We start from the raw sequence: 27407 nt of genomic DNA, 5'->3' as shown, positions 1-27407 counted from the left end.
TTTACTCCTAGTAGTCCGATAGTGAACCCTTAGAGTAGTTGAAAAGACCCTGTACTATGACGCTGGGGGGCCTTGTTTCCCCCCCCCCCCTCCCTTTCTGTGGCTCTTTCTTCCCTTCCCCAATAAGTTTTTTTCACCCCATGTTTGGTGTTTTCATATAAAAGTGTGAATCTTATATATTGATTTGTGATATGGCGGAGTGAAGCCATACGAAACATGATTATGCAAATTGTTGCATGTTGTATAAGTTACGGTGCACCTTGATGGAGTCGTTCAGATTCTATGTTGGAGGGAGGGAAAGCTATGGCTTAAGGGACATGCTAAATGTTATATTCCTATATTGTTTATGCATAATGATGTAACAAATCAGCTTTCTTGTTATTTAATTATCGGGATTGTTTGGCTACCTATTGGTTCTGTCTGGTGTGTTCCCCTGATAATGTAGGGCTTTGTATTCATGTATACAAAACAAAACAAAAATTCCTAATAAACAGATCAAACAATAAAATGAGGAAGATCAAACAGACCGAGCACAAGTCATTGTTATCGCAAGGAAAGTGCTATACCCAGACCTCCTGAGCATGAACATCTATTGTCCAATCAGGATACCACCTTGGGAGGACCTACTGTATCTGTGACAGGGTAGGAAGTTTTGTTCAACCCTCTTCAACTTGCATCTCAATGCATGAAGATAGAGTGACTGCAATTGGTTGCATTTGACTTGCCGTCTAAGGTGGTACATGTCATCTTCACTGCCAGACTTCCTTCCACCATATCAATCTAAGTAGTGTGTTAGGACAAGTTTTTAACCTGCTGTGGTGCTCAAGGCAAAGATTTTGGTCATCCTTTTATTTGTTTTGTGTTTAGCCCTGCAAGGACTTTCAGTGGCCTTTCTACCTTTGTCAGGCGAACCTACCGCCTAGTTCAAATCAATAATAATGATACATTTTATTGAAGATTTGACACGCTTGTTCACTCCCGAACCATTTACCCCAGTGAGACCTTAAATTGATCTTGACATTCATTATCTATACACACTTTGAGCTTGCAGCGTCTCTTGACTCTGTAAAAGTCAGGTTCCTGAGGGGTCATCAAACCGCAATAAAGCGAAAGATCTCCTTTGACTCTTCAGGAGACCCTTAGGGCATTGCTGCGCCGACCCAATGAGGAGGAACCGCTCTATGAGAATAACATCCCTCTGAATGTGTGAGGGCAATATGAAACAGTCTCGTTGACTGTCCCTCTCAATCTGTCCCACCTTGATAGAACTCTTCATTTCCTTTCCTATCTAGAGATGGGAAAGGAAAGGAAGAGAGACCCCCTAGTTTATGTATTTGCGATACTATAATATTCATCTCTCACAGGGAGCTGTGACTCCTTTGACATAAACGTATTGTGGTGCTTTGTTACTGTAATCATCACTGTTCTTTCTCCTGTATTTAGAAATGTCATGCAATTGCCCTCCGTGCTTGAATGGTCGGTGTGGGTGTGTGCATTCCTCCTTCACTGTTTAGTATTTATTGTTCAGTGCTTGTCCTGTGCCTTAATGCAATGCTTGCTGTATTATTCTTGAAATGCTGAAAAAACAAAGATATTAAAAAAGAAAAAAAATGTCCTTGCATGTGACACCAGAGATTTCCAGTAGTACTTCTGCCTTGGTGCCAATAGAATTCAATAATAGTTTTTGATTAAGAAAGACTAAAGGTCAGGCCTAAAAAGGCCATACCTAAATTGATGCTAACTGAAAATGACTGATCTTAATCTCAAAACAAATATGGCACCGCTCTGCTTGCGGGTGCCATAGACCTAAGTAAACCCTTGGCCTTTAGCACGTAAGGTTCTTTTAATGTGTTCACTTCTGCTTGGATTCATCTTTTTTTTTTCTTTCTTTTTTTTTAGCCGTATATGATGTGGTGGAAGAGAAGCTTGAGAATGAGCCTGATTTCCAGTACATCCCAGAAAAAATACCAGTTGATGGCGTCCATCTTGATGACAATGCCTTGAGGGAGTCTATGGTCCAACTAGCAGAAGGACTGCATAGTGGGGCTATTCTCGCGCAGTTTGACGTGAGTTTCCATTTTAGTTTGAGCATAGGTATCCATTAATAGAGTTCAGGTTGGCATGTGACCCTTAGTAGTTTTGACGTCATGCTGTAAGGTTCTTTTAAACTTATGGACTATTACTAATGTTTCCTTTCTTAAGAATTCTGTGTCATTGTTCATAGCGACCTCTCATTTTGTGCTGAAGGTGGATTTCTTCACATTGCATAGTTGAAATGAAATAATGATGTTCACAGTTAAAATTGTGTTTCTGGTGGATACTTCTGACTGCAGATTCCTCTTCTTGTGAATATTCCTTAGGCATCAGAGTGAATCTGGAAAACTAAAAACCGTACTCCTGCATGCGGTTAGGTGGTGGTGTGTTGCTCCGTGTTGATATAGGTCTGCTCCAGAAGTGACAACAGTGCTGCGTGTAGGCACCACCCATGCTCGTTTACATGTGTTCCTTTCTTTCTCTGCCTTCAGATGCTGATCCAGAGCTCTACTCTTTGGTCTATGACAAGATTTCCTTAACTTTCTCTTCTAAAAAGTTTCATAGTGTGCAACCGAAATGTCCCTTTCTTAAATGACAGGGTTAAACCTTGTAGGGACTGTTGGACACAGATGTGACAGATCCTCCACCAGTATGTATTTGGTTGTTGGGAACAAGACAGACTTAAGGACCTGCAGTGATGGCACCCAGATGAGCCCAAAGGCTGGAAGGGCTTGCGAAGCTCTACATCACTAAATGCTGCAAGACTCCATGCCTTGACTGGTCGAAGTCAAAAGGAGTGCCCTGTTCCCTCTCCCACCGCAGATCTTTTTCATGGTAGAAATATTTGGGTAAGTCCAAGAAAAAACATAAGAAATCCAAGCAGGAGTTGGCCTCTTGTTGCTACTTTCGGTCTTCAAAGAAGGTGCAAGAGAGTCACTGTGCCACCTGGTCTCGCTCCTGAACCCCTGAGGAGTTGATCCCGAACATGGTCCCAAAGTACCCCGAATTACCAGGTTCATCTGCAACTTTGCAGCAAGTAGAGGCTTTTCTCTAGTTTGCCTTCAGGCCCCAAGGATCCGCAAGTGCCTCTAGTTGGTCATCTAGTAGCGAGTTTGCCCTCGGTGAAGACTGTACCTCTTGGACCTGCTTTTGGTTCTGCATCAGCTTTGGAGAGGGCTTCTGTCCAGGCTCTTGTCCCTCCATAGGTGCCTTCTAAGATCAGAACTCTTGTAGACCTTGGCATGAGGCCTCTCTTAATATCTACATTAGCCCAGCCTGTTGGAAAGCCTTCTGATTCCGACACACTACCTTTACCACACACCATGCAGACACACTGCATCCACTTTTCGGGTATGATTAAAATGATAACCAACTATTGGAATGAAGAATTACAGGATTCTAACGTGCTGGACACCTCTCCTAACACCGCACTGGTCACTCCCTCTGTCCCCGGCACGGAGGAGAGTGCAACTTTCACACTTGTATTCAGACAAGCTGCAGAGTTCTTTAACATGCTGCTCACCAGCGTTGAGATTCAGAGTCCTTGAGTCAGGCACCTACAGAACCTCTTCTGCCCCTTACTGAGGCCTTTATGTACTCTCGGTCAAGCAGTCTTAACCACATTTTTTCCAGACAAACTGGTGCTGAGAACTCAAACTCCATTTCTGCCAAAAGTAGTAACACCGCTCTGTTTGGTAGGCTTTTACCTTTCTGGCTTTGTTTGCCCCACTTTACCCCTCGAAAGAGGAGAGATTTCCATCCTTTGGACCCCAAGAGGCCCTCACTTTCTCCATTGATTGCACCAGGGACCAACGGGTGGACGATCATATCTATTTGGCCTTTTTGGGAACAAAGGAAGGGCAAGGTGGTGCAGAAAAGAACCATCTCTAGGATTAAGGGCTCATTCCACATGAGCCAAGGCTGCTACTCTGCACTGGCGGTGCCTCTCCTCGGTTTTTGTCAGGCTGCTACATAGACATCAGTGCACACATTCACAAAGCACTATTGCCTTCACAGACAAGTCTGTCTTGATGGGCATTTTGCCCGCCCGGTCCTTCAGGACATTTTGGTCTGAGCCATTCCACAGACCCACCACCTGGGGAGGTACTACTTTGGTATCTATTCATAAGCCGAGGAATCTATGGTTAGAGGTATCCAACAGAAGAAAGTTACTTACCTTTGCTAATGCTCTTTCTGGTGGATACTCTGTTTAACTACAGATTGCTCACCACCCTCCTGCCTTCCTGTTGTGTGACATGGACTCTTCTATCCATCTAAAATGCTCAAAATATGGAGATCTACTTACTGGTCTTGCCTATTTACTAATGAGCTTTGCATCTGAAGGCACGGACAAGCCTGTGGAATAAAACTGCCAACTGCTCATTTAGGTGGTGTCTATTTGGGGCTCCATCATTACTACCAGAGTGGAAGAACGTCGATGTGGAGCAGTTCTATGCCATCTGACAGCAGGCTGTAGTATGTCTTTTGAGCGTTCTAGATGCAGTCTAACGCCTGGGGAATTTTCACAAAGTGATGAATCTGTGGTTCGATAGAGCATCCACCAGAAAGGGAGTTACCGAAGGTAATGTAACCTGTTCTTCTGATGGATACATCTGCCAGTGGATTCCTCACCTTGTGAATATCCCCTGCGCCAGCAACATTTGGAAACTGTTGTAGCAGTCCACGCCGATGAGTGGATCTCTGTGGATCTCTGTTAATAGTATGGGGGAAGTTTGGCTTTTTGAGCTCCTTAATTTGCGGAGTGTTTCTAGCTTCCAAGTATTTAACATGTGTTTGAGCTCTTCTGAGGTAGTATCTTTTTTGCTGATAACTCATCCTGGGGAAGATTGAGATTTAGACTCTCAGACTTTCCTATCTTGATTTTATATCCTGTGATTTTGTTTATCAAAATATTTCAGTTCTCAGATTGGGCCTGCGTTTTAGTGTTCAGTGTCCTCTAGTGTAAAGATGATGCCATATCTGAAAAGGGCTAGCTTAGGAGTTTCTGCTGCGAGTGACTTACCTTGGCGATCTTCAGCTTGGTGTATTTGGGAGCCCAATGAGTAAATCGGAATGGTAAAATGGGACAACATTGACTTGCTCCCCTTTGTAGCCAAAATAAGCGAGAGGTTTAGCCAGTGAGAATTATTCGAGCTTTGGTTCGTGTAATTAGTCATAATCCTTGAAAGAAATGTGTGCAACAAGCCTATTATCCTTAAAAATGTGTTACTTAAAGAGCCAGTAAAGCAGGTCAAAGGCTTTCTCCACATCTAATGAGACTAAGACCAGAGTCTTATCTTTTGGTCCGGTGGACCGCCATCTGATATATTATCATGTGTTTGTCATTTTCTAATGATGCCTGATTGATTTGGGTGGCAAAGATTCCAAATCTTTTGTCCAACATTTTGGTATATAGTTTCACATCAATAGATAGCAAAAGTTATCTGCCTGTAGAAGTACATTTCTGTGGATCCTCACCAGGCCTACATCATTATAGGTATTACAATCCTTTTCTGCAAATGTATTAATCAAAGAAGCCTTAAAACAACCTTAGAGAAGAATGTGTAGAAAAACCAGTAAAGCCATCTGGGCCCGATGTGCTACCTTGTTTGAGTGAGGTTATGGCGGTTTTGACTTGGCCTTCGTACTTGGGTTTATGTATATATTTAATCGGAACATGTTGCTGGTAGCATGTACCCCGGGTTGTCCTCCGTAACAGGGAGTGGGCCTGTGGTCGGATGAACCTTCCCAGCAAGATATGCTTGATATAATCCCCAAAAGTTCTTGGGCCGACTTGTGGGGTGGGGGGGGGGGGGGGGAGTAGCTCACTATACAATTCGGTCTGTGTGTTGCAATACAACGTATCTCGTGACCACTCCTGTATTGTGGGTGGAGGGCCTCTTGACCAACGCATCGCTAATTTACGCTTTGCAATTAACACTCCCATTTCAATCAAACATCTAATTCCCTTTTTTATTTTCTTAGTATAGCCCAGCAGAGAAATTAATGGATCAGGGAGCATTGGGACCTCCGTGATTTCACTCAGTGTCTGAAATACCTTTTCCCAGTACTTGGCAATTGTTGAACATAGCCAGGCTACATGCATGAATTCTGCCGGTCACTCCCTGCGCCGCTCACACTCAGTTGTCTCACGCAGCCCATACCGAAATAGCCTCTCCGGGGTGTAGTAGACTCTTTGTAAATATTTAAAATGGATTAGTCGGTGCAGGCCATTTAAGGACACCTGACGTGTCGCCTCACAACTATATCTCCAAATATCATTGTCTATATTCATGGCTAGGTCCTTTTGCCACTCCAGTCTAGATTTTGTGTAAAAGTTCTTGCGATAGGCCTGTGTGACTCTTTAAAAACTGGACACTAGCTTGACCGGTGTGTTTCTGCTTTTAGTATGAGCATAAGTGGGTCACCTCTGTGGGCTCCGCGATATCTTCGCCTAGTGTCTCACGCATAGAGTGCCTCACCCTATGATACTGGAACTGCACTAATGGGGTGACCGCAGTGCCCTCTGTTGCTACATCAACCCACGTATGTGCTTTTCCTTCCAGAAAGAGGTCACCTGCCTCAGTTACACTCAAAAGATGCAGTGCCTTGCGTACTGCTCGATCTCTGCTCATAGGAAGCCAAGCGCACCATTCCAGCAGAACCAATGGGGAGTATAGTATGTTACAGTCTTGTCTTTAAACCAAGTCATGCCATGTGTGCACCATAGAGTTCATGTAATCCAGGATCCCCGTGCGTCGATCGGGGGGCTGAAATAGACTAGTGGGGAGGTCATATGGGGCGACCGCCACCCTTTCAGTGTGCAGGTGCGGCGGATCTAGCGTCTGGTGTAGTCAATGAAAGGCATGCAAACTTTGCGCTACTATGTGGTAGAAGTCCATGTCTGAGGCTCCCAACCCTCTAAGATAGTAAGGTAGGGCGAGGACCTTCCACTGTACTCTCGGTTGCTTTCCCGCCCATGTCAGTTTAGTCAGTGTGGATGTAATTTTTTTTTTTTTTTTAAATGAGCTGGGAGGACCATAGGGATATTTAAAAATAGGAATAAAAACCTCGGTAAGATCACCATTTTCATCAACGACATCCGCCCCAAGAGCGAGATAGGCAAACGTATCCATCTTTCAATGTCTTCCTCTAGTTTAGTGACTGCCCTCCCGTAGTTTTCCTTAAAAACTATCTCCGGGTCACTATGAATTAGTATTCCCAGATAGCGGACCGACTCCGTGGTCCAGGTTAAGGGGAAATCTAGCTCGATAGGTGTGGTGGATGGCGTCAGTGGAAAGATTAGTCCAGTTCATTCTTAAGCCTGAAAGTTCACCAAATCGAACAACTTCCCTTAGCACTGGGAACAGGTTGACCTCCGGGTTCCTAAAGTAAAGCAGCGTGTCAATAACGTATGATAAAACTATTAAGTTATAGTCCGGAAACCGGATCCCACGGAATCCATGGTATTCCCTGAGAGCGCATGCAAGGGGTTCTGCTACTATAGCATACAGAAGAGGTGACAGCGGGCATCCCTGCCTAGTGCCCCTAGAGATTTTTACCGGGGCAGTAACCACATCTCCAATGCGTATTCTCGCGGTAGGTGAGATGTACAGTACTGCGACTAAGTTCAAGAATACCCCACCCACCCCCATTCTTTCCAGCACTGCACGCAAAAATGGCCCTTCTACCGAATCAAAAAAAAATTCTGCGTCTAAAAATGCCGCAGTAGCCTTTACCTCTGGGTTAATATGTTGGAGAACACCGAAGGTGTGCAGATTGTATGTGAGGTTACGACCCAGGACAAACCCTGCCTGTTCTGTGCTGGCCAGGCTCTGGACCAAGGGAGCAAGACGGTTAGCTAGTATTTTGGCATTTATTTTGGTGTCCTCGCTCAGTAGCGACAACGGGCGGAAAGTTGAGTACTCCTCTGGATGCTTACCGGGCTTAAGTATAGTGACTATCATGGCTTCTCTCATTGATGGGGTCTGTTCCCCTGATTCGCAAAGCTCTTCGAGAAGCATCACTAAATGTGGAGTAAGCAGGTCTTTAAATTCTTTATAGAAGGCCACTTTCAAGCCGTCTTGTCCCGGGGCGAGGCTGGATCGCATATGTCGTAATGCCTCGTGTATTTCCCAGGCCTCTAACAGCCTCATCAGGTACTCTCATTGGTCATTTGTGAGCCAGGGTAATTTTATGTGCTCTAATTCGTCCTGAATCGCACTGTCCTCTGCATGGGGACGAGAGCGATAAAGGGATTCATAGTACTGCTTAAATTGGTTGGCTATGCCTACAGGATCTACCAACATCTCACCGTCCTCCGACCGTATTGCCGTGATCGATGATGCCTCTCTTCTGTTCCTCTATAGTGCCGCGAGTGTGGCTCCCGGCCGCTCTCCCTCCCCATAGCGTCTGGCAACCGCGTATTTTCCCATATGTTGAACTGCGCTATCGGCGGCCTTCTAATATTGCGCAAGCGTTTTTTGCAAGTCGTCGTCTCCCTCCGCCGCTCCATCACAACGCAATGCTGCCTCCAACTCAGTCAGATGTTTCTCTAGCTGATCTAGCCTGCTCCTTATTGCACGAAGCACCCCAGAGTGCTTAGATATAGCTGCACCTCTAATATACACCTTAAATGTTTCCCAGATCGTGGAAAACTCAGACACCGATCCTATGTTGTTTGCAAAAAAAGTCCTCAATCGCCTCAGCGATCTCAGCTTTGAATGCCGTGTCAAGCAGCGAATATGGAGGAAACCTCCAAGAAAACGGGGCGGGCCGCCTCTGTCGGCTGCGCAGGACCAAAATTATAGGAGCATGATCTGACAGGGTACGCAGGTTAACCCTACAGTCTCTGAATTTCGAATACAATTCGTGCGACAATAACCAATAATTATTCTTGTGTGGAGTCTGCGTGGAGCGGAATATTGTGTGTATCCCCCTTGCTCCGGGAATCGTGCCCTCCAAACATCTACCATATCTAATTGTATTGTTGTGTCCATGATAAGTTTTGCTGAGGCCGAAGTGCGACGTTCAGGACCTCCGGAGAGATCGAGCGTTGGATCCAAGACGCAGTTAAAATCGCCTCCACTAACAGCGGAGGCGCTGCATCGATACCCGGGGACGTGAAAAGGGATTTGTAGAAATGGGGGTTATCGTAATTGGGTCCATACACGTTGATTACCTGTAAATCTAGTCCCTTCCCCCTACACCTGGAGATAGTGTACCGAACCTCTGCATCAGCCACTCCTGAATCAATTTTAAATCCTGATTTCGGGTTTACCCATGTGAGTACCTTTCTGGCGTGGGAAGTGAACCTGGAAGCGTGGAACGAGCCCTGCAGCACTCTGTGATAACATCATTCTATCCACAGGTAAATGAGTTTCTTGCAGTAGGGCTATACCTAGAGTGTGTCGTTAAAGATAAGCTATAACATTTTGCACTTTGCGATGATTGTTAAGGCCTTGGACATTCCATGTTAAGAATCCAATTGTTTGTCTTTCCTGCTGTGTCATCATATAGAAATACAGGGAGCTATAGGTAACAAAGTCAATCCTGCTCTGTCCGCCCCAACCAACCGATTAAAGTAACTGGAATGTATCTCATTTTCACTTCTTTGCTGTGGCTCAAAAAAAGAATTCCCTGCAAACCACCCCCTCCCCCCCCCAACCCACGTTACGTCAACCCCAACTGGACACAATCGATTATGCCCCCTCCCCCATAACGCAAATGAAAATGGCATAATGTCATCAAGTGGTGCAGACACAGGGGTGGATGTTGCCTCTCCGCCAGCACACGCTTGGCTGCCGCCAAGAGTAACAATTAGCCATTTCAATATATACTATTATATCAGGTTGCAGTCTGTGCCTTAATGGATCGTACTCTCATAGACTTCCTAGGAGTCAGAGGCCCAATAATCACCACCCACCCGAAGTGCATCGCTCTCCCTACAATCTGTAGCTGCAGTATTTAGGCCCTAGCTACCTCCAAGTATAGTGCTGCGATTGTCACCTTATTCCTATAGGATAACATAGTTCCCTCAAAAGGTTGACTCGCTCACACCCTCCGTGAACTAGCAGGCCCATCAACTACGCAGACCCAGCACCTACACAACCCTATCCACTATGCGCCTGCATTGAGGGGTGCGCAGTCGCAATACGCCAACTCTTGTAGATAGACTTAGTGGTGTATATTTATGGGGAACATCCCACTCAGTATCTATCGCCTAAAAGCGATCCAGTGCATCTCCCAATCTGATTGTCAAGTAGCCTCATGACCCGAGCATAATTAATAAGATTCAATAATCTCCCCCGCAGCATAGTTATGTCCTGCTGGTAGCAAAGCATGTGGTACATTTCTAGTCATTTTAATCCATGGTGCCCCCCTCAGCTCCTTGCGATTGTTACACAGCAGTTGTGCCTTGTTGCACCTTGGTGTTGTCCTTAAGCGCTTTTTGCAAGGACTTGGGGTCCAGGAATATCTTATCGCTATGATATTACCTCGGCTGTTGTCCTTTTCATGCACAAGGCACCTAAGCACACCCCGTGAACCAGTGCCCCCCTTTGAGCCATCAGAATATCATATAAACCTTGATATGTTATTGTTTCCCCCCCCCCCCCCCCCCCCCCCCTTGCTTTTATGTCTCCCTCTAGGCTGTGAACAGGATTTACGTATAAAAACGGATTCTGGACATTTATTGTCAAGCAAACCTGACCCAGGTAACATATAGGATTACGGGCTGTCTTCTCCCGAACCCTATTTTTCATCCATTCTTTGGTCCTGACGAAGCGCTCCTGGATCCAATAGGGACCATCTAACAGCGCGAAACATGTAGACCTTCTTCACATTCACTTTTGTTAATACACAACACGGGTTGAGAGTAGTGGGACTCTATTTGGTCTTGTTTCCCCTCTCATAGCAGCACTACCGTGCATCTCCATCCCTGTGAACTTTTTAGCCTGTACCAGGGACCTTTTTGATTAAATATTTTTAGGTCCCTGTCTCATTTTAAACCAGCACTCACTAGCACTTCCCTACCCACACACCCTCACTCACAAATGTGGCAACTCCTTAAAAGAACTCCGCCAGAGAGCCCCTAACCAAGGGCCCGTGAGGGACTGCAGCGCCACCCCCACGAGGAGCAACCTTGCCCAATGATGATGCTATACATCCGCAAGGGTGTGTGAGGCCACTAGATACCACATTAAGGAGTACTCTTTCCTTACTCTGCACACTCACTTGACCCTTGGAGACATTCCCCACTATTTACAGCTTATCTGTTGGCTGTAATCTCCCCCTCCACTTTGTAGGAACTGTAACCATCTATTGGAATAATGTATGATTTTTAGGAGCATTGGTTCAGGACCTCTTTCTAATTGCTCCTAGTCCCTCCTCTCATTGATTTGTTGAAGACTTCTTCTGAACCCCTTCTGCCTTTCAATGAAGTCCCCACGGTTGTCTTTCTGGGCACTTAGTCCAAGCCAAGCACATGGGCTCCTGTGGACAGAATGATTGCCCAAAGCCACCACCCGGCCCCAGGCAACCCACTTTTCCTATCCCAACACCCGACCACCGAACGTTTGGTGGTCCAAACCTCATCATCCAAGGGCACGTTCCCTACTGCTCCCCCAGATAGGGAATCCAAGAAGCTGGACTATCTTCGGAAAAAGTTATTTTCTTCCACCAGCTTAGCGCTGTGGTCTGTGAATACCGCCTGTCTCTTGGGCCGTTATACCCATACAGTGTGGAATACGGTTTCGCAAGTGCTGCCACAGTGCCTGAAGGAGGCCCGGGCTGTTCTCACCCGCGCAGTGGCATAGGGTAGAGACGCAGCCAAATTCACAATTAGATGTGGGCTGGATACCGCCGACCCACTGGGCAGAACAGTTTCCACGTCAGTAGCCCTTAGGCGCTAAGCCTGGTTGAGGACGTCTGGTTTTTCTAGCGATGTCCAATCCACCTTACTGGACGTGCTCTTTGATGACGTCACCATTTCGGTGATAAGGCAGACTCGGCGCTTGAGTGCTTTAAGGATTCTAGGGCTACGGTCAGATCCTTGGGCCTCGCGGCGATCTCTTGCCCCACGCAGTGTGCTTTTCGCCCCTTTTGTGGCTTCGGAAGGGGTGCCCCACCACATTCGTCCCAGTCTAGCCACCGGTTCACGTAAGCCCCCCTGCAGCAGCCTCAAAACCCTCCTAGTCCGGTCTTTCAGGGACACCAGAGACCAGTGGGCGGCAGATTTCGCCATCGCCTCTCCCACTGGCACACCATCAATTCTGACCGGTAGGTTTTGCAGATAGTCCAAAGGAGCTACTCCCTCCCCTTATAGACAACCCCTCCTTCCATGCCACCATCCTTCCATCACATGTCGGAGGATCACTTGGCCCTTCTCTGCCAGGAAGTTGCAGCTCTCTGAGCCAAGGGAGCTATCGAAAGGATCCCTGTGCCAGAAGTAGGTCGTGGTTGCTACTCCGACTACTTTCTGGTACCCAAGAAGGACAAAGGCCTACGTCCTATCTTAGAACTCAGGGCCCTCAACCGCTTCCTTCGAAAGGAGAAGTTCAAGATGCTCACATTGGCTCATGTCCTGTCTGTTCTTGACCCCGGAGACTGGAAAGTAGCGTTAGACTTGCAGGATGCATATTTCCACATTCCCGTCCTGCCATCCCACAGGCGTTACCTATGTTTCACGGAAGGCCACAAGCTTTTCCAGTTCACTGTGCTCCCCTTTGGCCTTACCAGCACCCCTCGGATGTTCATGGAAGTGATGGTGGTGGTTGCAGCTCATCTACGCAGATCAGGAGTTCCAGTCTGTCCCTATCTCGACCACTGGCTGTTAAAGGCTGTCATCTCCCACCTCCAGACTATGGTGGACCTCCCGCATTAGCTGGGGTTCACTATCAACATGCCGAAGTCACACCTGATTCCTTCTCAGAGGCTCCTTTTCATCGGAGCGGTCCTTGATACGGCGCAGTTTCGGGCCTTTGTTGCAGTTGCTCCAATTCTCTTATAATGGTTTGTTGGGATAATTCAAATTTGTGATATAGACTTCTAACCTCAGAACTACGGTTCCACACTGACGCCATTCCGCTCTAGAAATTTCATACAGTGTCTATATAGGTGCCCCTTCTGCACCCTGATGTCCATTCCTTTCTATCTTCATCACCAGATGCAGATCTAGAACCAACTCTCATCTCTTTGGGACAATTTACCACAAAAACATTTTTGTGTGAAAGGGAATTGTCACCTCCCAAAAAGTCCGGTTTTAAGTTCTGTAGGGACAATATCTGTGACAGACCTTCTTCAGGTTCGCTGTGATGCCTAGGTCCTAGCCACAACTCTGCCTTGACTAAGCAGTGAGGAACCCGAAGGCCATACAAGACTGCAGCGCAAAACTCATCACCAAGCACCAGAAGACCCTGTAATGAGATCTGTCCAAGTCGAATGGTCTTTTCCGTTCGAGATATAGAATCCGCAGAAGTTGTTCCCCAGGTTGGTTTTCGTCATGCTCCAAGAAAAAACTCAGCCCTTCCTGCTACTCATATTCACTTGGGAAGGTAGGGGACGTCACCATGCCTCTGGATCTCGCTCCTGAAGTGGGCCAACCATGAAGCCTATTTCACAACTTGTCGCGGTGCAATCTGAGTTATCTGACAGAGACACGTTAGTGATAAATTCCTTACTTTAGAATATCCCCAGGCGTCAGACTGGATCCGGAAATTCTTCTTCAGCAGCACCCCTGCGCGTCTGTAGGTGTCGTCGCGTGGCTCCGCGTACGTCGCTGGCGTCGTAGCCACCAAGATGACGTCGTCGGAGCTACTTAGACGCGTCCACGTGCGCTGTCAGTTCTTTCTTTTTCCGCGCCAGCAAGTGCAGATCCAAGAGAGAGAAAGGTACTCCTAGTTAAAACTGTAACTTGGTTTTTGAGAACTTGTTTCTCTTGTTTTTTCGAGTACTCGACTCCTGATGCAGTAGGGATGCCCGGGTTTAATTCCTGTAGGGCCTGCCGTCGGAACATGTCGGTGACTGACCCGCATGACGTGTCTCTCCTCTGCTTGGGGCATGCCCATGACCCCGAGGCGAGCCCCGATTGTCAGGCCATGGCGCTGAAGACTTAGCGGGAGCGTTCCCGAAAGTTGTTGAAAGCCCTGCAATCGGTTCCGTGACGATCGAGGTCCCACTCCCGTGAGAGGTCGAGGGACCGGTCGCGGAGCCGACACCATTGCTCGTCTGATTCGGGGAAAGGTAAGTCTAGGCGCCATAAAAAGTCGAAGAAGCGACGCCGCTCTTTGACTACCCCTCACCGGTCGCAGGACACGGTGGAGGGGGCGCGTGGTCACTTCCCCGCGGCTCCGGTGGAGCCTCCGTCGTTGCCTGCGACCTACCCACCTTTTCCGGGTCCGCACGAGATGCAGGAAGAATATACAGGTCTTCCTGTCGGCCATGCGCCGTTTGTTTCCCACGTCGGATCCATCCGGAGCGCCTTCGGGCCCCGAGGACCCGTGGGGGGGTTCTGCCCTTGTGCCGCCCCCTTTGGCCCCGGCTACACCGGCACGATACCCTGCGGCACCGCCGGCTCCGGCGTCGGGGACGGCGCCGGATACGAATCCCGGAATGTGTCAAACCTGGATTGGTCTATTACCCCCGATTCCCATTCCAGGTGGGGAGTTTATGCCATTTCCCCGGGCACCTCATCCTTACCGGCCTCTTCAACAGCCGGTGGACAAAGGTAAGTTCTGGGAGGGGTCTGAGGACCCTCTCGCAGCCCACTGTGAGGATGAGCCAGAGTGAGAGGGTGATATGGAAGGTCCAGGCGATCTGGCTATCTCTCCACACCCTGGTACACTGTCCCCTTCTTCCGTGGCTACGGAGTAGGTTGGAACTTTTTCTGTGGTGTTGCGTAGGGCGGCTGAGGCCCTTAACCTCGAGCTCCCTTCTGTGCCTATCAAAACCAATCTCCTGACCGAGGTGCTGCAGCCAGCGTCCTCCACTGCGGAGCCGCTGTTGCCCTTCAACGACGCACTTACCGTCATCCTGTTGAGCACCTGGAATAAACCTAACACAGGGGTTCCTATAGATAAGGGTGTGGCACGCCGCCATCACCCAGCGCCGGGCGACCCCAGCTTTCTCACACAACACCTGACGCCTCAGAATCTGGTTGTCCAGACTTCTGCCTCGCCAAGCGCATTCCCTTCTGCTCCTCTGGACAAGGAATCTAAGAAACTGGAGCAGTTGGGAAAAAGATTTTCACTTCTGCCATTTCCGGGTTGCGGGCAGTAAATACTGCGTGCCTGTTGGGCCGCTATTCACATTCTGTGTGGGACATTGTGGCACAGGTGCTGCCTCAGTGCCCTGTGGAAGCTCGGGCGGTGCTCTCCCAGGACATTACCGAAGGGAGAGATGCTGCTGAATTCACTATCCGTTTTGGACTTGACACGGCCGATTCCCTCGGCAGGGCACTTTCCACGACGGTGACGTTACGCTGTTACACTAGGCTCGAACTGCCGGCTTCTTAGGGGATGTCCAGAACACTTTGTTGGACATTCCTTTTGATGGCACACCTCTTTGGTTACAAGGCGGATAGCACCCTGGAACGCTTTAAGGACTCTCGGGCTACGGCCCAGTCCTTGGGTCTCGCCACCACGCGCACCCCCTCAGGGTCTGCTTTTCGCTCCTTTCGAGGTCAGGGTCTAGGTGTCCAAGCGTGTTACTTTCAAAAGCCAGCCGAGGTCGTGGAGCCTGCCGTGGTGGGTCCCGAGGCCTGCGGGTGGGTCAATCCACCACCGCCTCTGCCGCCACCACCACCTCAAAACCTTCCTGGTCCGGTGTTGCACCATCACTTCAGACAGGTGGGTTCTGCAGATAGTCTGAAGGGGCTACTCCCTCCCCTTCGAGTCTACCCCTCCAGCCATGCCACCTCAGTACCACCGCATGTTGGGGGATCACTTGGCACTTCTCCAGCAGGAAGTTGCGTCTCTCTTGGCCAAGGGGGCCATCGAACGCGTTCTGACGCCAGAAGTAGGTTGTGGTTGTTACTCCCACTACTTCTTGGTTCCAAAGAAGGACAACTGGTTTGCGCCCTATCTTAGACCTCGGGAACATCAATCGCTTTCTCCGGAAGGAGAAGTTCAAGATGCTCAGGTCTTGTCTGCCCTAGACCCGCAAGACTGGCTGGTAGCGTTGGACTTGCAGGATGCTTATTTTCATATCCCCATCATGCCAGCCCACCAGCGTTACCTACGGTTCACGGTGGGCCACGAGCACTTTCAGCTCACCGTGTTCCCTTTCGGTCTTACCAGCGCCCCTCGGGTGTTCATGAAAGTGATCAGCCGACCGCCTGCATTTGCTGGGGTTTTCCATCAACGTGCTGAAGTCGCACCTGATTCCCTCTCAGAAGCTCCTTTTCATCGGATCGGTTGTGGATACGGTGCAGTTTTTGTTTTATCCTCTCGAGCAGCGAGTCCAGAACATTCAGACTATGATTCCGATCTTTCGGCCCTGGTCCTGGGTTTCGGTCAGGAAGACCCTGAGGCTGCTGTGCCTCATGGCCTCCTGCATCCTGCTGATCTATCATGCCAGATGGCATATGCTGGCTCTGCAGTGGGACCTGAAGTTCCAGTGGACGCAGCATAGGGGAAACCTGTCCGACTACATCCAGATCTTGGAGGGCACTGCATAGGACTAACAGTGGTGGCTCACGGACCAGCGTTGGGTCAGCTGCAGATCCCTCTCCCTTCCCCAACAGGAGCACACAGTATTGTTGGATACGTCCTTCATGGGATGGGGCAGCCACATGGGAGAGGCGGAGATCAGAGGCCTCTGGTCTCCATATCAACCTTTTGGAGCTCAGGTTGATCCTACTTGCGCTGAAACCATTCCTTCCCTCTGTCAAGGGGAGAGTAGTGCAGGTGTTCAAGAACAACACCACCGCCATGTGGTACTGCAACAAGCAGGGCGGGGTGGGGTCGTGGACCCTATGTCAGGAGGCTCTACTTCTCTGGACGTGGCTGGAACGCCAAGACATTTCCTTGGTGGTTCAACACCTGGCAGGTACCCTGAACGCCAGGGCGGACGACCTCATCCGCCGATGCATGTTGGATCACGAATGGCGTCTTCACTTGAAGGTGGCACAAGGTCTCTTTCAGCAGTGGGGAGAACCTTGGTTCGATCTATTCGCCACCGAAGAGAATGCGCAATATCCGCAGTTCTGCGCTTTGGAATTTCCAAGGCGACACTTGCTCGGAGATGCTTTTCGTCGCGAGTGGAGTTGCGGTCTAGTGTACGCCTTTCCGCCTATACCACTTCTGCCCAGAGTGCTAAAGAAGATCAGACGCGACCGGGCCCAATTCATTCTTGTGGCACCTGACTGAGCTCGAAGAGTTTGGAATCCCGAGCTACTCAGTATGAACGTGGATCCCCCGATCCGACTGCCTCTTCGGGAGGATCTCCTGTCGCAGCAACAGGGGAGAGTCCTCCACCAGAACCTGTCTAGCCTCACCTCCTTGCGTGGAGATTAAACGGCGACAGCTGATTCCATTTGACCTGCCTCCTGAAGTCTGTAATGTGATTCTGGCAGTCAGGCGTCCCTCCACTAAAACGGTATACGCCTGCCAGTGGAAAAAATGTGTGGCATGGTGCACAGCGAAAGCTGTAGATCCTCTTTCTGCCCCTCTTTCTGAGGTCCTATTGTTGCTGCTCTCTTTAGCCCAGCAGGGCTCTGCTCTGGACAATATCGGGGGTTACCTTTCCGCTCTTCCAGCCTTTCTTAGGCTGCCTGATCAGCCCTCTCTTTTCAAGTCCCCAGTTGTCAATAGATTTCTCAAAGGCATTACTCACCTTTTCCCCCTATTCCTTTTGTGATGCCTCAATGGGACTTGAATCTGGTTCTTACATACTTGATGTGCGTTCTCTTTGAACCTCTTCAAAACTGTGTTTTGCGGTTATTAACTTTGAAAACTGTCTTCCTGGTGGCCATCACTTCCGCTCGGCGAGTGAGTGAGCTCCAGGCTCTTTCCGGTAAACCTCCTTTCCTGGCGATTCATCCAGACAAGGTTGTGCTTCGACCACATTCATCCTTTCTACCAAAAGTAGTCTCTGCCTTTCATCTTGGGCAAACTGTCACTCTGCCCACTTTCTTTCTGCCTCCGCACCCTTCAAGAGAAGAGGAGAGGCTCCACCGTGTGGACCCAAAACGTGCGCTTTCGTTCTTTCTCAACTGCACACAACAGTTCTGGGTGGATGACCAGCTCTTTGTTGGCTACGTGGGCACCAAGTAAGGCCGGGCTGTGCACCAGCGATCTATCTCCCGATGGGTTGTCTTGTGCATTAAAGCCTGTTGCTCTCTGGCTAAAAAGGAACCTCCGGTTGGGCTGGGCGCTCATTCTACCAGGGGGACAGCTGCTACTTCAGCATTGGGACGCGGTGTCCCCCTGCAAGACATCTGTCAGGTAGCTACTTGGGCCTCGTTGCATACTTTCACTAAGCACTATTACCTTGACAGTTGGGTCCGGAGAGACGGCTTATTTGGCCGTTCGGTTCTCCGTGACTTTCTGGTGTAATCTCACTTCGCAGACCCACCACCGGGGTTGGTATTGCTTGGGTATGTATTCTAAGGTAAGGAATCTATCACTAACATTTCTCTTTCAGATGCACATGTTACTTACTTGTGTAACGACATATCTGTAAGAGACATTAGTTAGTGATAGATTCCTTACCGCCCGCCCATCCTCCCCGTTCTGCGAACTGTTCTCTAGGGATCAGGTCATCCCTTTTAGTGCCCTAGTTCTATTGCACCAGTGGTCGGTCTCTGGCAAAGCTCTGCGCACCTGGCGCGGAAATGTTGTGTACAGAACTGACGTCAGTGCGCGTGGGCGCATCTAAGTAGCTCCGACGACGTCATCTTGGCGGCTCCGACGCCAGCGATGTACACAGACCCGCGCGACGACGCCTACCGACGCGCAGGGGTGCTGCTGACAAAGACTTTCCGGATCCAGTCTGACGCCTGGGAAATTCTAAGTTAAGGAATCTATCACTATCTAATGCCTCTTACAGATATATCGTTACACAAGTAAGTAACTTGTGCAACAGGGCCATCTGCACCACCAAGGTAGAACGAAGAGTTCTGCGAGGCCATGCTCTGACTCTTCAGATCCTTACTGACTCCCTCTGGCACACCTATATGCCACAGGGAGCCAAGAGGCCCTTCACCTGTGATATTGTTGCCAAGTTAGCCTTTGACGCCAGTTGGTCTCTCCTATTCCTCCACTGGGCCTTCCCCAGCATTTGCACGGACTCAGCCTCCGGCACCATGCTCCACACAGATTTCCGGAGCCTCAAAGCTGATGGCATCTCCACCAATGCTGGAGGACGAGGTGCCCATTGTGCTCTGACTTAAACGTAGCCAGGGTTGTTTTCGGTCATAGCACCAACCAAACCCCCACCCTCCTCCACCAACTCTCCCACTCCCAGCTTGACTTACCTCCTCCACAAACAGGCGCTCATACATTGCATTCCTAATTTGGTACGGATTCGGACAGCAATTATGATGCGGCTGATGAGATGTGCCAACCATAACACAAAGAAAAATAGAATGATGACCTTCAAGAAGCCAGTAACCCTGTCACTTATCCTGAAATGGTGACGCCTTTCACCATCAGGCAAAGCCACAGAGGAGAGTTCATCTTATGCAATGGCCATGCTTGGGCAACCAAAGTTCTTGAACTCCAGCTTAGAGGTTAAAATTGATGTCTTAACTACTTCTACTGGAACAAATATCTACTGAACCCCTCCTCCCTTTCAATGAGGCACTCACAGGGCCGGGGCCCAACCTTGCTCTGACTCCCCTGTGAATCACCAAATTGCCTCAGGCGGTCCCGGCAACTTTTTGTCTCAGCTCGCCTGCCCTGGAGATATGGTGGTGCAGGCGTCTACCATTCGGTTGAGTCTGAATACCTTTCCGACTGCTCCTATATGGAGTCCAAACGAGTGGAGACCTTCCGAAGAAGGCATTTTCTTCTGCCAGCTTAGCATTCAGGCTGTGTATGCCAATTGTTTTCTGGACCGCTGTTCCCACACTCTTCGGGATTTAGTGGTTCAAGTCTTCCCAGGTGTTCTGGAAGTAGGTTGTGCTGCTGACAAGTTCACAATTCGATGTGACTTGTACACCACCAATTCCATTGGGCGAGGCATTCGCACTAGTCTCCTTTCGCCAGCAAGCCTGACTGAGGTCAACAGGTTTTTCATGCCATGTCCAATTGCCCCTCATGGACCTGCTCTTTGCCCGGGTTTGCCATTTTAGTAACAAGGCAGATTCCGCTCTGCAGCTATTCAAAAAGAGCAGGGCCGCCGCACGCACCCTGGGCTTATCTGCTTCAGCTCGCCAGCCACATCAGCCCTACCGTTCCTTGTAAAGAGATACCCCATACTGGCAGCCAGTTGAGCATCTTCAGGGTGCCGGGCAATTTTGCAACCTTGTGGTCAAGTTCAGTGTGCCACTCAGTCCAGTTACCAAACCCCTCCCACACCTCCACAGAGCATCACCCTCCAAACCGATTTAGCATGCTATTAGTTGGAGGCAAGATATGCTGATTTTTGCAGGGTTTGGCAGACTAATGGAGGACCATCTGTCCATTTTTACGGAAGGAGATGAGAACCCTTTTGGCAAAAGGGACTTAAGAGTGCCTGCGCTCTAAGTGGATTGTGGTTGTGAGTCCTCCTACTTTCTAGTGCCAAAGAAGGACAGAGGCACTTTGTCCTATTTTAGAACTTCACCCCCTTAACGCCTTCCTCCAGAATGAAAAATTCAATATGTTCACACTTTTTCAGGTCTTGTCTCCCTTTGACCCCGGAGACTGGATCTTGGTGTTAGACCTTCAGGACACCTATTTCCATGTATCCATCCTACTAGCCCATGGGCACAATCTGCGTTTAGTGGTAGAACATAAGCATTTTCAGTTTGCTGTGTCTCCCTTTGGTCTCATCAGCGTGGGTGTTCACGAAAATGACGACGGTGGTCAAGGTACACTGTCTAGAATCTGTCTTCCCTACCTCGGCCGTGCTATGGCGAGTTATGTGGCCCTCCGCCGCCATGCTTGGTTGCGGGATGGTGTCTTTCCAGAGAATGTAAGGGAGCGTCTTGAGGATTTACCCTTTGATGGGACTTTGTTATTTCACACCCATGCGGACTTGGCTATTCAGAGACTCCTTGTGGGGCTCCGTCGTCGTCCTCCTCCTCCGTAAGCTCGGCTCTCCTATGCATGGGAGGCGTTATTCCTCCTTTCTCCTTGGGGCCTTAGTTGGCCCGTTGTGTGTGGCTTTAAGTGCCTTTAGGGTCTTTCAGTTGGCCCTTTATTCTTTTGGCTACTGGTTCAGCCCTTCAGCTTGTGGTGTGTGTTTTTTGCTGTTACGTGCCGCGGTATAGTTCCTCAGATTGGGCCCTTTGTGTCTTTTTGGCTGGTTAGTAAGCCGTCTGTGGTGTTTTCCACTGGTCTTTTCGGTTCTTGGCCTCTGATGCAGGTTTCCCTAAGAGGTGTTTGCTGCTTTTTTATCACTACTGAACTATATTGTACCACGAGTGCTGCATGACACCACTTCTTGTGTTCGTAGCACATAAGGCTGACCACCAATAATCTGTTGGGAGATATGTTTTTAGTTTTGTGCCTGTTCTTTGTTCTCTCCTTACAGGTGCTTTTGAATTTTTTCAACATAAGTATCCACTTATTAGGGTGCTGTAAAAGTGGTAAGTGCTGTAGTAGCTGGTATCACTACCAGTAAGTGTGTGAACTTCCTTTGTGGTCCTGATGAATTGCGGTTAACCTAACCGATGCAAGAAACATGTTGACCATTGTAGCGTAAACCTGACACCTTTACTGCAGGGTTACGCACTTTTTTGTTTTAATCAAGAGTGGGACCTCCTTTATTAAACTGTTGTTATTTTGGGCCACCACTACTTGTTTTAAAATTCCACTAGTACACACTACACTTAGGGCCCTCACCCGCACTACACCAACCGGCATATAAGGAATAAAGATCTCCATCAAAAGGCGCCGCAAAGGTCGCCGATCGGGGATTGCAGCGCCGCCCCGATTTGGAGCAGACCTGATGATGAAGCATTACATCTAGATTGCTGGATGTGTGAGGGTCTTTTTCCTGAAGGAGGAAACTCCTCCTGACTTCACTGACTTACACATCATTATAGGCCTCTTTCTTGTCACATCCTTGAGGAACAGCATACATCTCTATACCTGGCTGCTTGGTAAGCCATCTGTGGTGGTCCCACAGGTCTTTTATGTTCTTGACCTTTGCTGCGGGTTTTCCTAAGAGGTGTTTCCCTGGTTTTGTTCAGGGACGATTCTTACCCTAGGTGGGGTATTTGTGTACTATTGTATAGCCGTGTTTTAAGCTGGGCGGGCGTGGATACCTTTTCAGGTTCCTCGCATTTCCTGGCGTCCCCGTATACCGCTTGGTGTGATCTCTATCTCCTTGATGTTTCTATCTCCTTCGCCTCTGGGTCATCTGGCCGACCCTTGTCATACTGATTACAGTGTCGTGTCTTGGTGTTTCCACCTCCTTCTCTGCCGTTACGGCTGGGGCCTGTCTGTCTTCGTCTTGCGCTTGCCTTGTTCTGAGCCACTGCTTCCTAGTATTTGCCAGCTGTTGCTGCGTGTGCATGGTAGTTTTGGTTCCCCTCCGTGGGACTTGCCGTGTCAGCGTGTGCTCCTGTCCCTTGTGTGTTGAAGCTTTGCGCACCTGTGTTTTCTTTCTCACGTCTGCGCTTCTCGGCTGTGGAACAGTTCCGGCTTTGTTCCCTACTTCGGGATGGACACCCATTCAGCTGTGCCCTTCTCTATGTGTGTGTTCTCCTGGGGCGGGCTCTGCCTCAGTTCCACCTGTTCTCCTTGGAATTGTGGGTGGTTCTTTTCTTCCTTTTGTACTGGCTTGGTGCTGTCTGCCCCTCCGGTTTTAATGGCGGACGCTCTTTGATCCTCTGGTCAGCTTGTGGTATCCTGGCATTCGCTTCTCCTTGTTCTTGCTCCCTTCTGCTTGGTGCGGATTTGGCCGTCGTTCCTGTACCCATGCCACATCCCCTGTTGGGGCCCTGTGTCTTCCAAGCTGGTGAGGTTCTCTCGCAGACCCTCCTCCCCTCTGGGTATGACTAGGGTATCTATTCTACGTTAAGGAATCTGCGGCTAGTAGTCTCTATCAAATGTACAAGTTCTAGCCGCATATTCCTTCACGACCCGCCCTTCCTCCCCGTTCTGCGAGGACCCTTCAGCTGGTCTTCTGCAATCGCCTCCCTCCGGATGGCATTTGTCTCCTGTGGGTGCCCTCTTTCTCTTCCTCCCTGGCGGTATGCTTCGTTCCGTTTCTTTTTCCACTCCTTGTTTTGTGGTCATTGGAAGGTAGGTTCAGGTGTACTTTTGCGTCCCTTCACCCTGGTTATTCCAGTGTGGGGCCTACTTATACTCTTCTCTCTCTTTCTCATTGCTTGGGGTTTGTTGCCTCCTCCGCAGTCCTCTAGGTTGGGGATTCTTGGCTGTGCCTCTGCCCTTAGCTTCGTACGGGGATACGACACTCCTTGGTAGTGTTGTCTTGGGGTGCTTTGTTGTTACTCCTCTGTTGCAGACATGTTGCCTTTCACTGTTATAGGTTGTGGTTGCTGACTTTGTCGTCTGCCACGTCATTTTTGTCATGTTTTTCTGCCTCCGGGAGGTTATTGCCTTCACTTTGCAGGGTTGCTTCTCACAGTGTTACTCTGCTCTTTTCTGTCCATGATTTTCAGTAACGCAGTGCTTGCCACTGTCCCTAATGGTGCTGTTCTTCACCATTCGCTTCCTCCCTTTTTGTTTCACTGCTTTTTCGTACACTGTTCCCATACTCTCACAGTTTTGTTGGTGATGGCTCCGCGTTGTGGCGCGGTAAAGTTCTCCGAAGAAAACTGATGTCAGCACTCCGGGGTGGGAACTATGTGACCTCGCTGACATCGCGGACGACGTCCAGGCGGGGTCGCATGGTACCCCCAAGCACGCAGAGGTGCAGTGGCAAAGATTTTCCAGATACAGTCTCACGCCTGGGGATAATTCTATGTTAAGGAATGTGCGGACCAGATACATCGTTACCAAAGGTAAGTAACTTGTACATCTCCTGTATAGGCGTAGCACTTCATTTCCAGGGCGGAACGGCCGGCATTAGTGCAGAGCTGCACATCCCCACCTACTAGAGCACAGATGCACTGCTGAAAATGTTTTTGGGATTCAGTCTGACACCTGAGGAATATTCAACAGGTGAGGACTCTGTGGTTAGATAATCTCTACCAGAAAAGGCGTAACCGAATGTAAGAATCGTGTTCCCCTCTGCCAACCTCGACTTATACTCTGTGAACTCTACTTGCCTGGGATGCTTTTTGTATTTATTGTTGGACATGGTTGCTAAAATGTTATCCACAGGCACGGATGACCTCAAAACCTCGCTTTTACAAAATATACATAATGTTCAGAACACAGCGAAATGAGTCATACCCTTGTGACTGGACACTACTGATTTCTTGGGTAGGACAGTCAAGACCAGCATTGTGCTTATACGCCGTGTTTGGTTAGCTACACAGGATTCTTGATTGACGCATAACAATCCCTGTTGGACATGCGATTTGATGGCACACATCTTTTCGGAGACGAGGCAGACTTGGCCTTGGAGCGCTCTAAGGAAAGCAAAGGCAACCCCGCACTCGCTGTGATTGGCACAGCGAGTTGCAGTTTCCACCAACAATGAACTTTTTCGAGGCTTTGGAAGACTGCTTTAGCAGAGGCCATGTCATATATTGCCTCAGCAACAGCAGACCTTGTAGGTCTTTTGAGACAGAGGCTGGGTATCCGGCCTCCAGCATCCAGGTCTCCAGCCCCGCATCAGTCCAATGAGTGCTCCACATTGTCCAAAATGGATATGCCCTTCCTTTCCTCTCCATCCCTCTGTACATGTCTCCTACACTACAATGTCTCTTGGAGGACCACTTGTCATTCTGCGAGGGGAGGTTCACGCCCTATTGGACAAGAGAGACATAGAAGGAGTGCTAGCATCAGAGCTCTGCATTGGTTGTTACTCCTGCTACTTCTGGTGCGAAAGGAAGATGGAGGCCTCCGACCTATTGTCAGTCTTCTCTGAATTTCTCCCACTGGAAGGACTCGTTCATGATGCTCAAAGAGTCCCACAGTTTGTCTGCCATCGATCAAAGTGACTGGATGGTGATTGATGGTGATGCTTTATCTGCAAGATGCCTATTTCCATATCCCTGTCCTGCAGTCCCACAGGCATTACCTGTGGTTTCAGGTGGGCAACAAGCACTGTTCTCAGGGCTCCACTTTGGCCTTAGTAATGCGCCTCAGGTGTTCGTAAAAGTGATCGTAGTGGTCACTGCCCACCTTCAGAGGTTTGGAATACCAATTTTGACTCATAGTAGCTGAAAGTATGTCCACCTCAGACAGTCGTAGACCACCTTCAGATGATGGCCAACCTGTTGAAATTGCTATGGTTTTCCATTAGCTTGCCAAAGTCACACCTGACTCCTTCAAAGAGGTTCCCCTTCATTTGAGTCATCATGGATGCAGTGCATTTCTTTGCCCTCCCTCCACCTCAAGTCAAGTACATTTGGGCTATGATCCTGATGTTTCCACCTTCAGCCTGGGTCTTAGTGAGAACGGCGCTGAGGGTTCTTGGCCTCCTGCACCTGCTTCTGAACCACACCAGGTGGCACATGCGAACCATGTAGTGAGATCTGAAGTCCCAGTGGGCCCAGTAGCAAGGAAGCCTGTCAGATTCCTTCCAGCTGTCAGATGAAACTGCAAAAGATCTGTAGTGGTGGGTGCTTGACCTCAATTGGACTGGCAGCTGGCCTGTTCCCCTACCTCACACAGAGCTAATGGTCGTGATGTATAAACCATTGCTTGGTCAGGGAGACCATCTAGGAGAGGTGGATATTGTACTGGTCTCCACAGAAACTTGTTAAATCGTCATTGAAAACGTTCTTTCCATGTATTGAGGGGGAATGGGTGCAGGTTCTCACGAACACCATCATATGGTATTGCAACGAACAAGGCAGAGTGGGGTCATGGGTCCTGGTGTCCCTGCACTTCTGGAACTTGTTGAGTCATCTGGGTATTTACCTGGTTGTACAGCACTTGACAGGATTTTAAATGCCAAGGCCAATAAACTCAGCCGACATTGCCTAGCAGATCACGAATGGCAGCTGCACTTACAAGTGGCACAGGGCATCTTCCAGCAATAGGAAGAACCTTGGCTGGATATTTCACGACTGTGAGATCATGCAGTGTCCAAAGGTTTGCGCATTGCAGTCCCCAAGGTTTTTCTCGCTAGAAGCTTTTCATTCATATTGGATCTCAGGACTCCTGTACACGTTCCCCGTCACTCCCCAAAGTTTTTAAAAAGATTAGGAACGACCGGACCTATGTCAACCTAGTGGCTTTAGGCTGGGCGAGACGTGTGTACTACCCAGAACTTCGTACCCTGTGCATCTGTCCTCCAATCTGGCTACCCCTTTGGGAGGGTCTTAACTTGCAGCAGCAGGGCAAGTTCCTGCACCTGTTCCTAATTAGCCTACACCTCCATGCTTGGAGTTGAGCGGCGACATTTGACAGCTTTTGATCGCCCTTCTGAAATAATGAGTGTTCTCTTGGCAGCCAGGCATCCCTTGTCTAAAACTATTTATGCTGGGAGAAGTTTGTTGTTTGTTGATGTCACAGAAATATCCAACCTCTGCAAGCCTAATTGTCTAACATATTGCTTGTTCGTTTATCTCTAGCCCAGCATGGTCTTGCTGTGGCAATAGTTAAAGGGTATTTATCTGCTCATGTCAGGCGCTTTATGCTCACCCGTTCATTTATTCAAATCACATCCTGTAACCGGTTTTATAAAAGGGCTGACCCATATGTTCCAAACAGCACCATTTGTGATCCCTCTGTGGGACCTCAATCTGGTTCTCACTTTTCTCATGAGCACTCAAGTGCACAACTGCCATCTCTGATTTCTCACTTAAAATACAATGTGCCTCATAATAATGTCAGCTCGTCATGCTAGTGAATTGCAAGCACTGTCTGTCCAGTAACTGTATACTACCTTGTTTCCGGATAAGTTAGTGCTCATTATTAAATCGTCATTTCACCTGAAAGTTGTCACGCCTTTTCACATAGTACAGTCTATTACCCCTCCAGCTTTCTTTGCCCCACCTCATCCAATTGACGAGGAAGAGAGACTTCACCCAAAGAGAGCTCTGAGCTTTTACATTTCTTACCTAGGACCATCGGGTGGGTGATCAAAGTCTGCAACTAGCTGGTCAGTACACAGCTTTCAGAAGGCCTATCATTCTACCA

General features: G+C 48.9%; 1 protein-coding gene across 5 annotated transcripts in view; it reads left to right on the top strand.

Moving 5' to 3' along the window:
- Positions 1-27407, top strand: part of PTPN4 (protein tyrosine phosphatase non-receptor type 4) — a 1082125-nt gene that overhangs the window by 679732 nt on the left and 374986 nt on the right. For all 5 annotated transcript variants that reach the window (XM_085645981.1, XM_085645984.1, XM_085645983.1 and 2 more), the window contains one exon: positions 1900-2066. In XM_085645981.1, coding sequence (XP_085502107.1) covers positions 1900-2066 — 167 coding nt within the window. The remainder of the gene's footprint in view (positions 1-1899; positions 2067-27407) is intronic.

This window comes from Triturus cristatus, chromosome 3_1, assembly GCF_964204655.1.
Source record: "Triturus cristatus chromosome 3_1, aTriCri1.1, whole genome shotgun sequence".
NCBI classification, from domain to species: domain Eukaryota; kingdom Metazoa; phylum Chordata; class Amphibia; order Caudata; family Salamandridae; genus Triturus; species Triturus cristatus.
This window is presented reverse-complemented; position numbering and strand designations above follow the sequence as displayed.